We start from the raw sequence: 16056 nt of genomic DNA, 5'->3' as shown, positions 1-16056 counted from the left end.
GATATGTTGTAACTTACAAGAGCATCACCTTTAGCTCCCTGATTGAGTGAAGGAAGATAAGCATACTTGAGACTTGAGGCACTTGTCTGCATGTAATTCAGAAGCACTGGCTTGTGGAGCTTTGGAGATTACATTGATGTCACGTCGGCACTGAAGTCTTAGAAAGAAATTATTGTTAGGGGTTGCTGTGCAAATAGCATTTGATTTTTGAGGAGAAGGTCCAGTAATGTATTTAACCATTTGTTAAATTTTCTCTTACTTTTCTCTTGAATTAATGCTCTCATCCTTAAGTGTATGGTTGCTACAATAAAGTAAATTAGGCACTTTGGTGTGCTTAATTAAGATTCCTTAATTAAGGGAAAGAGCACTATTAAAGTGCTATTGAATTAAATGTATTATTAAAGGTCTAATGAACTCTATTTCCCAAAACTGTTATAGTTTGGGAAATTATAAACACTTAACAACTTCCATTTTCTTTTTTATCTTAATATCCTGTGCCATTCCTTTGCTTCATTACAATCTGGCTCTATATTTCCAATAGTACAAAATCTAAAAACGTGGAGGTGCAGAGGGCGCTTAAGGCTTATCTAAAGGGACGTCGTTCTAAGGTGACTGTGGGCAGCATTTTAACTTCTCACGAAACAGTCTGCTTCTCAAGGAAAATAAAAATAATAGACTAAGTTCTTCTCGAGTCAAAAATGAATAATACAAAAAATAATGGAAATGGCTGCCGCTTTTGTTATGCTTGGTTTGTGGGAGAAGTAGATCACGCAAGTTTTATATCCTTTTTTAGCATTTTTAGAATTGTCAGCTGCAGGCTTTTCACACCTCAGCTCTCTGCTATAAGCCCTGCAACAGCACACTGGTGTGTTAGTGGCATTACCCGCTTTAAACTTGTGATCGAAGCGATCAGCCTGCACTCGGGTACTGTACTGTAGGTGCCTTTACTGAGGGAGCTCCAGAGTTTTTTTATTCTGTGTATAGCAAGACAGAAGATTGTTTTGTGGGAGAAGTTCAGATGTTGTGTGCGCAGTGCCGTGATAATGGTGTTCCTGGAAGATAAGCCTTCAGCAGATTGAGTGCATCCTCTCTGGATAATACTGCAGCCTTAAAAATTGTGCTCTGAAATGTGATAAGCAAAACTGGCACATGATATTAATACAAAAAGGAGCTGAAGGGGATCATTTTTATCTTTAAAGTTTTATGCTTCCTTGGTTCATTTATTTTGTGGCGTAGTGACACAGTGGGTAGCCTTGCTGGAGCCCAGGGTTCAATTCCAGACTTTGGATGAGAACTGTGTGGAGTTTGTATGTTCACCCTGTGTTCACCTGGGCTTCCTCGGGGTGCTCCGGCTTCCTCCCACAATCCAAAAACACACTGGTAGGTTAATTGGCATCTGGGAAGATTGGCGCTGATGTGAGTGTGTGTGTGTGTCTGTCTGTGTGTCTGCCCTGCGATGGTTTGGCATCCCGTCTAGGGTGTACCCTTTCCTTGGCCCCGTTGCATTACAGGGATAGGCTCTGGCTTCCCAGCAAACCTGAACCGGACGAAGTTGTTAGGAAGTGGATGGACTCATCTATTCATTGAATGTCTTCAAAGCCTCTTTTCAGGATGAGTATGTACTGTTGTGAAAAAGGTACAAAATGAATTTCACTGGCAGCCTTGAGATATAAGTCAAGGGATGAATTTCTTTTCTCTTTCTGGGACTGGCCAGACCAGTCACAATTTTTGTGAGAGAGAATAAAATTTCATAAACTTCAGGGCACAGAAACAACGTTACCGAGTATTGCCACTTTAGTGCACCAAATTTGTAGTAGCAAAACCTAATACCTAAGCATGTACAGTACTGTATGTATGATCACACAATCTGCTACATTAGTCTATAACAATCTGTTATAAGATAAGTTATCTCTTTATGTTAGGTTGTGATTGTGCCATAGATAGTGTTACCATTTTGATATTTGTGTTACTATTTAACATTAATATCAAATTAACAGTAAACCCTGGCTGAGTTAAGATGCATTTTTATTCCTCTTCTCAAACCTGTCTGATCTTGAAAATCCTGTAATATTCTTCCTTCACTCAAAAATAAAAGGTTTGTTAGGCTGGAATAAGTGTCAGAATAGTATCTGATGGCAGATAATTGGAAAGAGGCACTTGGTAGATTGGAAATGTATCTCTACTTCATTCCTCCAATTTTAAGAGGGAAATCGCCACAGTTTAATCATTATTTCTACAAAAATATCACCCATAAGGTCACTTATCAGATTTTTAACTGGATTTGACAACACAGTTGCTTTCAAAATGATTTCACTAATGTCCATTGTCCAAAATCATCCGTGCATCACTAGACATACATGTTTACATTTAATGTGAAAGTGATCCTTGCAGAATGATCAGTGGGTACAATATGTACTAGTACCACATACAGTATTTGATACCATATGTTTACTCCATAGTTGCCATGGAGTATTTTTATGCTGCTTAAAATGTAGTGGCTTGCACGAAACAGTTTACACCCATAACATCATAAACAAATGTATATATTTTATATATCCCTTGATCAAAGTTATGTAAAACTAACCTTTTGTGTTCTACTAATGACCTGCTTTTGCTGTTAAAAAAGGCATAGTTTAAAACCAATGCTAAACCATGTTACTATATTGCTTAACAGACAGGAATAACTGGAAACATGGTAAATTAAGTGTGCAATGTTCAGATATGCTTTCTGTTGTGCTGTAACAGCTGTGTTATGACTTTCAAATTTATGAAAATATCTTGTAGTTGTAAAATTGTCTTATTTTTTGGATAGAGATGCCATCCCAATAGTGTGCTGTTGCCCAGAGCTCTTAGCTTCAGAAGTCAAAGTACTACCTCGACTGGATTAACCCTCAGGCAATTTTTTACTCTTATCAACATCTGGCACTGTTTGTAAAAGACATCACACATCTTCTTGTAGATCCCTGCCATAGCACGCAATACAAGTTACACTTTCCAGCACATTCACAGTGGACATCTGGGATCTGTGGTCGTTGACATTGGCTGGTTTGTATAACCTTTTGAAAACATGCCATCATACAAGAGCAAATACCAAAATGCCTTTAGCAGTTTTACGTTACTGTAAAAACCCATTGACATGGCTATAGATAATAGAGTCATAGTGTAGCCCTAAAGATATCACATAGGCTGAGTATGCCAAAATAATTCTACAGATATTTAGTAAATATGAGTCTAGTCTTAAACTGTAACTGCCAAGGACAAATATCCTTCAGGGATTAGAGTTTAAACTTTTCTTCAGTATGCTTCTAAAATAATCTGACCTGTTTGAAAACATTATTATAGTGGACAGAAAGCTACATGATTCCCAAACTGCACAATAGTGAAGTGTGCTGTTTGTTTGTTTTTTTGCATTATTTCATTTCATTCTTTTAAGATTTAAGTTTTTCTTGCAAAGTGAATGTAACCTTAAGAGTTTTCTTTTCTGTTCTGCTTCGTATTAAGAACCAAACAGCAACTGCTTATGGGTTTTTTTTAGCAGGAGAATGTGTGATTAGCATATTTAGTAATAAGGAAGATCATATTCTTAGTGATTCTTAAAATACTAAAAAGATAGAGAACTCTTTTCGTATGGTTCAGAAATTCTTTCAGAATATTTTTCCTTTGTCCAGTACAATTTCAATCCTGAGACTGGAGACTGCGAAATAATATACAGAGAATCCAAAAAATATATAATTCTATTCGTGGATACTGTATAGGTTTATAGAATAATAAAGTATGTAATGTATTTTGGATATTCATTCAGTTTTTGTGATTATTTCAATTAATTGATCATTTTTGAGTATGATACATCACTTGAGTGACTTTGTTGCATACTGTACTCTTTAATTAATTGGGCAGGGTGATGAGGTGGTTTACCTTAGAATGTCAAACCTGGTAAACAGCAAAAAAGAAAATCAAAGAAAGCTTCCAGTATACCCTGCTTAGCAAGTGAACAACAGCTTTGTACCCTTGCAGTCTTAGTTGTTTACAGCCAGTAATTTCTAACCTGTCGAGACATTATAGCCAGTCATAGCCCATTAATGATAGGCCATTTAACATCTCATCAAGCTCAGTCTTCATCATTGTTTTTACATCTCCAGAACCACTACATCAGGAGCACCAGGTCACAGTAAGTGAGGCTTGTGGCAGCCTGACCTGCATTGATCAAGTTGTGGAACCTCATTCACTGCTCTTTGTGGGGGCTCATCCTGATGTGACACTATTTTGTTCAGATAAAACACATTCTTATGTTTCATCTTGCTTTCTTGCAAGTTGACATTGTGTTTCTGTGCATGCCTTACTTCCAGCCACATTGAAAATTTGTGGAATGGGCAGGGACAATGTGCGGCATATTTGGGGGCGGAGCGGTGGCTCTGTGGCTAAGGATCTGCGCCTGTGGCTGGAAAGTTGCAGGTTCAAATCCTGTGGCCGGCAGAGGAATCCTACTCCATTGGGCCCCTGAGCAAGGCCCTTAACCCCAACTGCTCCAGGGGCGCTGTACAATGGCTGACCCTGCGCTCTGACCCCAAGCTTCTCTCCCTGTCTGTGTGCCTGTGTGTCTCATGGAGAGCAAGCTGGAATATGCAAAAAGATGAATTCCTAATGCAAGAAATTGTCTAATAGAGTGATCTTAATAGGACTCAAAGACCAGTGAACAAGGCACATCCTTGTCTTTGTCCTAAGATAGAAATGGGACAGAATTTCACAAGACCCCATCTTGGCATAAAGCATATGTCATAGATACCGTATATGGTTTTTATTGCCTCTAGGGTGACTGCACACTGTACTAGCTTGTGACTTACAGGTATGACAAAGGTTATTAAGTATGCTTAATTTACCTACTGTATGTTGAGTGTGCTTAATAAAATTAAAGTTCCCAGTCTACAAAGATGCCATTGCCCTGATAATTACCTTTTTTGTTATGATTTTTTAAACTCTTAAATATCTTTTGATACCCAGTATACTCTGACTTTTAAGAAAAGCAAACGAAACATTGGGCTCATCTTCCATGCAGGATAAAATGTTATTTTCCCCTCAGTATGTTAATGAGTGGTGTCCCTATGAAAATATTATGGGATCAGTGAAGCGAAAGCTAAAGAAAATCGATGGGAAGAGACAGTCCTTTAAAAATGACAGCATTAAGATTGTTCACCTTTCAAACATTTTGAGCTGGAATGCAATTTCATTTTCTACTCATGCATCAACATTTCACCTCCCTGTAGCACCACTTAAACTAATTGAAAGCAAGGCATGTGTCTTGCATTCTATTAACATAATTTAGAAATAATTGCTTTTGTCTCTCCTTGAACTATTGAAATGTTTTATTTCTTTCACTCCTAAGTCCCACAGGATAAGTTAAAGAAAGTTTAACCATCTGGCTACAGGGCCTGTAAAGCAATAAAGGTACATTTCACTGGTCCAAACTCTTTTTCAATGAAATATAGAACACATACTTGTTAAAGTCAAACTGCGCCTGAAGTCGTTTGCTACGTTTTCTGGTCACGGATAAGATCTGTAGACATTAGGCTGTCTAATTCAAATCCTTGCAGTAGATGCATTTTTGCTTCAATGCCCTTCTCTATTGTCTTTCGTTCAATTCATTTTAGATATTTAATCAGGATCATTTACTGAAATCTGCGTCTCGTATCTTGTGTTCCAGACATAGTTAGTCAGTTACATTCATTAAACGAACTTTCAAAGTTCTTGCCTGTCAATATCAATTTAAAACAGATAAGGGAGAGAAAGAGTAGTCATACTGTATAATAATTAGCCATCTATCACGTTGAGACAGTTTTGACAAAAGATTTCAAATTTGTGCTTAATCGCACAGAAACATTGTATGGAGTGTTTTGTTAAATTGTTCAGTGAGATCAATTTTTGGAGATCATTTTTAATTATTGCGGATTTTATTGTTATGTTTCTACTTCTTATGTGCAAGCTCTAAGAAGTTCTAGGTAGGAAAGGATAAAATAGGAAGAGAGATAACACAGATCAAAGCATCACTTCCAAATGTTTATTAAGGGAAGTCAGAGTGTCATAGTGCCATATTCATTTCTTCCATAGTGTCTGCCTTTTTTATTAAAGGACCCTCATAAATGACCCCATCCAGGATGGAGGGGTGGCACTGTGGCTAAGGATCTGCACCTGTAGCTGGAAGGTTGCCGGTTCGTATCCCGTGGCCGGCAGAGGAATCCTACTCCATTGGGCCCCTGAGTAAGGCCCTTAACCCCAACTGCTTCAGGGGCGCTGTACAATTTCTGACCCTGTGCTCTGCCCCCAGCTTCTCTCCCTTTCTGTGTGTCTATGTGTCTCATGGAGAGTGAGTTGGGGTATGCGAAAAGACAAATTCCTAATACAAGAAATTGTATATGGCTAATGAAGTGATCTTTTCTTATAAAGGTTGTGAAAATGATTAAAACATAAGTCATATCTTTTAGCTTTACAGTAGAGTAGTAGAGGAGTTTATTGCTATATGTAAATGTGCATTGGACTTCTTATTTGTCTCTCAGAACACAGTGCAGCAGGTGGCACCACACAATGTAGACTGTACATTACAAAAAGGTACATAACAAACAGTAATAGTATGTACAAACAAAAAATACACAGTAGTGAACGATTGTTTCAGTCTCCTAAATAGGACTTGGTTTGCATGGTCTGCTCCATAATAACATGCTTTAACATGCGCATAGTTAAAGTCCCCAGCTTTGCTTTTCCTGTGGTTTCACCTTGGAATAGTTGTACAAGTTATGCAAGATAAATATTTAACATGACCTTACTTTAATTCTGAATTAACAGGATTGTCAGATTCTATGAGAGCTTGGTCTAACCCTGAAATGCAATGGGTGTGTCAGCCTTTCAGCTCCCTTTGCAGACTTTGACCTGTGTTCCTAAGAAACGAAACTGTAATATAAAGAACCAGGAAGTACTGACATCAGTTGGCCCCCTAATGTATTTGTGTAGAGATTATTCATTATGAAATTATTGTCCTGCTTACCACGCAGTTAAAGTTCAGAAGAAGAAAAAAGTACATTCATGTCTTTATTAAAATACTCAGAGGCTTTGTTTTTCAAGAACAATGATGTCAGGCAGGAAAGAAAGCAATATAATAAACAGCAGGTTGTATTTTGCAACTGATGCTGTCTTCCAGCTCAAATCGCCTTGCTTTGTTTTCATGATGAAAATGAATATTGGTGTTGCCACAGCCTTAAATTTATGGTCATGCTTCATTTTAGGTTTGGCTAAATTTCACTTTATAAATGGTTAATAAGCCAGCTGTTAATAAATGTGCAGTGTACTACAGGTAGAGTAACTTAAATTCTGTATATACCACTAGTATATATATATCCCGAGTGTACAGTATATACCCCTAGCAATCGTTAGTAGAAGCTAGTCAGTATTACATTTATGTAAAACTATTAATACTTTATTAATATATTCCACATAGAAATGAAATGTGTATCCTGTAATCTGAAGTGTCACCACTTTAGAATCCTGAGAAGTTAATGCATGCCCAGAATACTTAGGTATGTTTATGTAACTCTTCTTGTTAACAAGGAGTGCGAAGCAAATGGAAAATAACAATGATCAGCACGTTTTTTGCATTTCTGTACAATATATTAACGATCCAGTTGCCTGCTTTTAATAGGGTTGCCATTTCAGTTGTGAAAAACTAGTTTGTATTTACTGGGAAAGAAGGTTACTCTGCTTAAATAGACAGTTCAGTATGTGGCGCATCTTATTTCTTGCAGTTTGTTTTTGTCTCAGTGACTTACCTACATTTATGTTATTTTGTATGTGAGGCACTCCACTTTTCTCCCACACTCCAAAGACATGCTGGTAGGTTAATTAGGTTCTGAGAAAATCAGCCCTGGTGTGAGTGTGTGTCTGTGTCTGTCTGCCCTGCGATGGACTGGCGTCCCCTCCAGGGTGTATCCTGCCTTTTGCCCTTTGCTTGATAGGATAAGCTCCAGCTCCCCTACAACCTTACATTGGATAAAACAGTTAGAAACTGGATGGATGTATTTGTTGTTTCCTGCACCTTTAATAGACCCCCCTAATATACCACTATATAACTTTATCTGTGCTTTCCATTATTTATAATACAGTTTTGTTACAGAAGTTCACACATTTTTGATGGGCACCTCTTGTGATGCATGTCCATTCACTGTTGGTTATGTTTTTGTTTTCCATGTTGGATATAAAATCTTCTTTCAGGTCTTTCTTCAAGTAAAAAAAAAAAGGTTTTAAAATGAAATGAATCCATTGCACACTGGAAGTTGCAATCACACACTAAGGTCAGTTAGGTCTACCTCTGTTGTATCCCTCTGCTCCTGTGGTTGCACCTGACCTGAAGAAAAGATTTAGACAAACCTAGAGCACTGTGTCAAGACACAAGCACATTTTAATTAAGCGCAGCTTTTCTCTCCTGCAGAGAGCTTCTGTCGTCGCCTTTCTCCTTTTTTATTTGAAAGGCTCTGAGTGGGTTGAAGTGGATCCTATCCACCATCTTGTCAAATAGAATGACTTGCGGCTGAGTTCCTTCCACAGTTCCTGTCACATCTCCTAGCAACCCAGGTCTTTCCTTCAGAAAGAGTCATGTGAACACCAGGATAATGAGCTACCCCAGGAGGAGCCAGAGAGGGCAGCCCCTGACCTTAGGAAATGATAGCGTGAGAAAAATACTTTCTATATCTTGGAAAATAGGTGTTAGTCAAAAATATATAATTAAAGTCACAGGATGTCACAAGACTATAGCTATTAATGAGTGAAATTTGTATTTTCTATCAATCAACCAGTTTATTTATCAAATACACAGCAATACAGCGTGCAGCAGTAATTGCTGGCAATGAAATGTCTTTTCTAAGAGCTCACCGGGGGAAAATAAAAATAAAAATCACAAAATTAAAAGTTACAGAATAAGGTTACATAATAATAGTGCAATAAAAATTAAATATAAATTAGAACTGCTACATATCCAGGGTGTATACAGAAATTATGTCCAAATAGTGCAATATGCAGTGTGCCAAATACAATGGAAAACTGTATGTCAATGTACTGTAACCTGACTATTTAACAAAGACCATTAGGGTGGTTGCAGAAAGAGCTTCAGGTTGGCTGTTTAGCAGTCTTATTGCCTGGAGGTAGAAGCTGTACCGTAGTCAATTGGTCTTTGACTGAATGCTTCGATACCGTTTACCGGCCGGTAGGAGAGAAAACAGTTTGTGACAGGGATGACTGGGGTCCTTGAGAATAGACCTGGCCTTCTTAAGACATCTAGCTGAGTAGATATCCTGGATGTTTGGTAGCTCACAGCCAGTAATGAGCTACGCTGACTTCACCACCTTCTGCAGTACTTTGCAATCCAGGGCGGAGCAGTTCCCATACCAGGCAGTGATGAAGCCAGTCAGGATACTCTCAGTAGTGCACCTGTAGAAGTTGGTCTGGTTATGTTATGGCATGCCAAACTTCTTTAGTCTGCGGAGATAGAATAGGCGCTGCTGTGCTGTTTTGACCATGATGTTCGTATGGTGAGACCAGATTAAGTCCTCTGTGATGTTAACTCCCAGGAGCTTAAAACTGCTGACCCTCTCCACTGCAGGCCCGTTGATGTAGATAGGTGTGTGACCTCCTCCCTGATGTTTCCTTTAATCCACAATCATCTCCTTAGTCTTACTGATGTTCAGAGAGAGGTTGTTATCCTGGCACCATGCTGCCAGGGTTTCAACCTCCTCCCTGTATGCAGCCTCCTCACCTTCTTTGATCAGTCCGATGACCGTTGTAACGTCCGCAAACTTAATGATGGAGTTTGAGTTATGCCTGGTGACACAATCATGGGTAAATAGGAAGTAGAGGACAGGGCTCAGTTCACAGCCTTGGGGGGCTCCAGTGTTTAGAGACAGTGTAGAGGATATGTTGGTGCCCACCCTCACGACCTGTGGACATCCTGTCAGGAAGTCCAGGATCCAATTACAGAGGGAGCTGTTCAGTCCCAGGTCCTGGAGTTTGATGACAAGCTTTGAGGGCACTATGGTGTTAAAGCAGGAAGGAACTATAGACTGAGCAAGAGAAAGATTGAATATGTCTGAGAAGACATCTGTCATCTGGTCGGCACATGACTTCAAAAACGGCCAGGGATAGCATCAGGGCCAGGAGACTTCTGTAAATTAGTCTTTTTAAAAACTTTACACACATCTGCTCTGGATATCATCAGTGGGTGTTCACCCTGGATTACTGGGATCCTCCTGGCTGGATCTGTGTTATTGACCTCAAACTGAGCATAGAATGAATCTAGCTCATCAGGAAGAAAGGCAGACTGTTGTGTGATATAGCTGAGTTGCACTTTGTAGTCAGTAATGATGCATAATTCCACTCCACATGTTCCGGGTGTTGCAGTCGTGATAATATGATTCTAATTTAACTCTATAGTTGTATTTAGCTTTTAAAGTTGTATTTGACTTTTCTGAGGTCGTATTTGGATTTTTTATATCTATCCATGTCGTCAGAATTGAAAAAAGTGTCCTAGTTTTAGCCTTAGCGCGTATTTTGCCATTTACCCACGATTTTTGATTAGGGTATGTGCGAACAGTAATCCTGGGGACCACGTCTTCAATGCATTTATTGATGTAGCCAGTAACATAATCCGCATACAGATTGATATGATTTCCGGCAGCTTTACAGAAGATCTGCCAGTCAGTGGTAGCAAAACAGTGACTTAATATAAAATCCGATTCATCCGAGCAGCGCTGAATTGTTCTTAACACTGGCCTCTCCGGCTTAAGCTTCTGCTTGTAAACGGGAAGTAGCAGAATGGAGGTGTGATCAGTTTTGCCGAAAGGAGGTTGGGGGAGGGTTTTGTAACCATCCCGGAAGGGAGTGTAAACCTTATCCAATGTGTTTGTTCCGCGCATCGGGCAGTTGATATGTCGATGTAGATTAGGCATTGTTCTCTTCAAGTTTGCGCCGTTAAAATCACCCGCGATAATGAATGCCATCTCAGGGTGTGTATTCTCATATCTGTTTAGGTGTCCGTGAAATTCATCCATTGCCCTTGTTGTATTGGTCTGTGGCTGAATATGCACCGCTGTGAGAACTACCAATGTGAATTCCCTCGGTAGATAGAGAGGGCGACATTTTATTGTCATGTGTTCAAGGTGCGGAGAGCATGACTCTGAAATAATCTCCACGTCTGTGCACCAGGAGTTGTTTACCATGAAGCATGCCCCGCCGCCCTTGCTATTACCCGAATCCGTTGATCTGTGCTAGCAGTGAATAGAAAATCCTCCTGGGAGGATAGCAGAGTCCGAATAGACGGGTCAAGCCAGGTTTCGATAATGTCTTGATGTCCCATTGGAAAGCAAGCCTTCCTCTCAGTTCATCCAGCTTATTGTCCAGTGACTGGACATTAGTAAGAAGTATACTCAGGAGCAGGGGACGATTGCTGCACTGCCTCAATCTAACCAGAACGATCTAACCGCTCGTTTACCCCTCTTCCTATGACACCGTCTTCTTTCAGGTAAAGGTAAGACGCCACAGTCGACAGTTAATATTTGGTGTAAATTTTAACAGTGCCAATAGTCGATCTTATGTCTTATGTCCGTAAGTGTTTGTCGGTCATATCTAACCACAGCATGTGCAGTTAGCAGTACAAAAAACAACATGAAATAAACAGAAACGAATGGGAGCTCGCAGGAAGGCAGCCTTCCCCATCGGTGGCATTTTATAATGGTAAATATCTGATGTTTAAGTATAATAATACTTTATCAGTCTCATGAATCCTTAATTTGTCATTTCAAGGAGAACCCATGACATCTTCATGTTTTCTCATTATAGATCACACACGCCAGGCAATGGGTCAGAGTTGCAGGAAGATATATTGGATACGGTTTCCCCAGACAAAGCTGAACAGGACAGCGGAGTAAAAGTGGAGAATAATCTTCCCTCCCTCTGCCTGAAACAAGTCTTCCCCAAATACACCAAGCAGTTTAACTACCTGCGCACCGTTGAGCGCATCGCCACGCTGTTCATGAGGTTCCTGGGAGTGAAGGGGACAATGAGGCTTGGCCCTACTGGATTTCGAACATTTATCAGGTATGGGCTTGACTGTGTATTGTGTAGCTTCTAGTCTACACAAACTAGAGACATGCAACAGCAGCACTGTTTGATATGGCTGAATTTAGAAGTATCGTGGATATGCATGTGGAGCAACTGGTACTTATGGGAATGGAAATAAAAACATTATTTTAAAAAGATGTACAATTAAATACTCGTGTGAAATAATGGAGTATAAATCTTAAGTTTAGCTTCACGTAGAGGCAAATTTTGTTGCTGTTTTTTTTCTGCAGTATGTACTTAAGAGTTTGAATTTTAGACTTGCTGGTTGCCAATTGGATCCTGAATGGTGTACATATGAAAAACAGTCAGTCAAAAAAGACCCTTTCATAAAAAGCTCCCTCTCATTCACAGCCAATTTAAGTTCACTGTCTTGCATAATTATTTTATGTCTTTCAGAAACTGTAAGCTTAGCAACAGCAACTTCTCCATGGCATCTGTGGATATTCTCTACATTGATATTACTAGAAGATGGAATGGCATGGGATCAGATCAGAAAGAATCAGGTACTGGCAAAAGCTCAGACAAGCATGCTGTGTTTGGTTTCTGTATAATTATCTCTTTTTAGGTACTATTATGTGTATAACATGACTTCTTAGTCTTTTTTGTTTCTGTCTTGTATTTGATTTTAACTGGACAGCCACTTCAGTTACAACGTATTGCCTTGCTAGAGCTGTATTATCCATCCATTTTCTACCCGCTTCATCCAGTTTAGGGTGGCTGGGGAGCTGGAACTTATCCCCGCGAGCAAATGAAGAAAGGCAGGATACACCCAGGATGGGATGCCAGTCCATCACAGGGCACACACAGACACAAACACACACACACACTCATACCATGGTCAATCAACCTACCACGTTGTCTTTGGACTGTGGGTAGAAACCGGAGCTCCCAGCAAAAACTCAGACAAACACGGGGAGAGCATACTGTACAAATCCCACACAGATCGAACCCCAGGTCCAGAATTGAACCCAGGGTTCCAGCACTGTGAGGCAGCAATGCTAAACACTGCTCCACTGTGCCGCCCAGTGCTGTATTATATAAATACTAAATCTAGTAGGTAGATTAGCAGCTATCACATTTAACTAACAGAAATGTTTCTGGAACCATTTAAAGTAGTAAAATGTATTTTTCTTTTAGCTAGGGAGATTTATTTCTTTGCTTTCCTACCATGAAACCTGTAATATTACAGTGACCTTTAATTAAAATGGTAACCAATCTGATAGTACTGGGTGAGAACTTGCAAGCAAATTGTTGAGGAAAAAAAAACGGATTCTTGTGAAAGAGGCTTGGTTTTAAATTAACTTCCTAGGAAATCTGAAATGTCTGCCAATAATTGATAGGTCACTGCAGGTGGTAATTAAACACAACGCTGAAAACAGGTGGACTGTTCTGTGTTCCCTTGTTTTGGAATCACTGAAGCAGCTTGGCAAGTTAATATTGCTGATTATTTACCTATGAAGTGGCACAATGCAGAATTTTTTGGCAGAACATATTGTATGTACTGTAACCTGTTATGTGAGGCACAATTCATTCACAATTTCATTAGACAGATTGTTGTAAGTGATGGTTCTGAGCTGGAAAAGCACGACTGATTCTAGTGGTAATGGACAAAACTGGTCACATTCAGCTAATGCAGTGTCCCTGGGCCTCTTCTGTCATTGTGTTCCCCATAATCTCCAAGTATGTGAGCCAAATTGTATTACTCCAGAGTGCACAGTCTTCCACATACAACTGATAGTAGTGGCAAAATAACTTAAATAGATGCTATCTATTGAGTATATATTTTCATCAGCTCCTTTAAAATGTTTTTTCAAAAACTCCTGCTGGTGGGACTGAATGCAAGTATATGAAGTTTAGGCCATGCTTAAATTGTGCTCTTTTCTCAGACAAAATAACACAAGGATAGAAGCTTAATTGTTATTTAGTGCACTTATTAGGTGATTTCTTTCAGATTGAGCTGAGAGCAACGGTTTTTATAACATGGAAGAAGAAACCCACTTGTAACACACCTTAGCACTATATGCCGTGTGTGGCCAAGATAAATGGTTTTAGTTTCTAATGTTATTGATCTTCACCTCCTGGCACTAAATTCACACACATCTAAAAAAATAATAAATTCAATCCTTAAAGTAATATGTTTTTGAAGATTTGATGCAGGACTTTTTTTAAAGGCTGTTTTATAAGAAAAATGGGGTCCCCTGTTGGCAGATCAGACATTTATTATAAAAGCATTTATGTGCCCTTTCACATAACTTGAGAAGTGTGTATTGGTTTGGCACATTGACACCAGTTTCAATTAGTTAGTTTTCTTCTCATTGAAGAGCCTTCAGCGCTCAAAGGTTAAGGAAAGGACACTATGTTCTGGTGTAGTATTTTCAGTTTATAAAGGAGTTTCTTGGTCTCGCGGATAAATTCTCTCCAAAGGAAACCTTTGAAATAAGCAGGGATATTTCCAAAACGCAAACAGAAAAATGCCCATGTTATACTCCTTCTGCTCTATATGGTCCATCTCTAGGTTTGTTTTATTAATATTGTTTTTGTTACGCATTATATCATAATATAATTAAGGGTAAAGTCCATACCAGAGCCACAGTGGCTCTTTGGGCTCATCCTGGTTTCTTTAATGTTAAAAGAACACGATGGAACACCCCTACTATCACAGGGATTACTTCCCAGCAATTCTGGACTTCACTTATACAGCAGAACAGACAGGAGCAATTGGAGTACAGTACCTCACTCGAGGTACAACAGCAGTGTCTGCAGCAGGGACTTGAACCCATGCCTTGTCAGTCGTGTCGTAAGTCCAAAGGCTTACCCACTACACAACGGTCCTTATAATGCATAAAAAGCCCTGTAAAACAAAATAAAGAAAACCAGGAATAGAAATCAAGGGAGCCATGGAATCGGAAAGCCATGAAAAGTCCAAAATGGAAGACAATCACAAGAAGATGCGAGAAAAGAAAGTTAGCCATCCTGTCAGTTTTTGAGCTAGCCACTTGTAATCATCTCGCAGGAGTTCATTCCATACGCAGATCTACAAATGAATGCAGTTAAGTGTAATTTAAGGGTGTTTCAGTCAACACCCAATCTAAAAGATCAATAGTAACTTGGGAATTGTCACGGAGAAGGAACCAGTCAAGTGCACAGTAACGCCAGTCACCTCCGAAAGATCAAACACCCAAAGCGCCCTATCACAGGCCACTCCTGACATGTATAGGCTGGTACGATACACCCCGGGTGCTTCTGCAGGATAAGATAAGATCACTTTATTAGCCACATACAATTTCTTGCATTAGGAATTTTACTTTTCGCAAACCCCACCTTGCTCTCCATGAGACACACAGGCACACAGACAGGGAAAGAGACGCTTGGGGACAGAGAGCAGGGTCAGCCATTTATATGGCAGCCCTGGAGCAGTTGGGGTTAAGGGCCTTGCTCAGGGGCCCAACAGAGTAGGACTTGAACCGGCAACCTTCCATCCACAGGCGCAGATCCTTAGCCACAGTGCCACCTCTCTGCATCAGAGCATCTAGACCTGCTGATATACTGTTATTTACATTCTTTATTCACATTCAAAACAGATTAATTGTTGCCATAGGTTTTTTAGTGGAAGAGAACTTGCTGTTCCAGACTGCATCTCAATCCGGACTTGCATCTACTGTAGTTCCCGTATAGAAAAAAACTGGGAGGCGGCTGTTCATAGACCATAAAAGAAGGTCACGAAGAGACTAAGGGCTGTGCAGCAACTGTTAAAACTGTTAGATCAGCGGCAGTTTGAGAGAGTAAAACTGTGTGCAACCTTGCCAGTCTGAGCAGAGACTCAGAAGCATCCAAATCAAGGGAGGGGGTAAATCAGCCTCAGATCCTGAAACACGTGCAAGCTGTTGTCATCACAGATGTCACTGG

The 16056-nt window shown here is 39.8% G+C and overlaps 1 protein-coding gene across 1 annotated transcript in view; it reads left to right on the top strand.

Moving 5' to 3' along the window:
* Nucleotides 1–16056, top strand: part of ttll11 (tubulin tyrosine ligase-like family, member 11) — a 57374-nt gene that overhangs the window by 32175 nt on the left and 9143 nt on the right. The window contains exons 7-8 of the mRNA XM_088940556.1: nucleotides 11869–12126; nucleotides 12547–12653. Of these exons, the coding sequence (XP_088796682.1) occupies nucleotides 11869–12126; nucleotides 12547–12653 (365 nt within the window). The remainder of the gene's footprint in view (nucleotides 1–11868; nucleotides 12127–12546; nucleotides 12654–16056) is intronic.

The sequence above is a fragment of the Atractosteus spatula genome, chromosome 23 (assembly GCF_055471065.1).
Source record: "Atractosteus spatula isolate fAtrSpa1 chromosome 23, fAtrSpa1.hap1, whole genome shotgun sequence".
Lineage (NCBI taxonomy): Eukaryota > Metazoa > Chordata > Actinopteri > Semionotiformes > Lepisosteidae > Atractosteus > Atractosteus spatula.
Note: the sequence above shows the minus strand (reverse complement) of the source record. Positions and strands in the feature narration are given on the sequence as shown.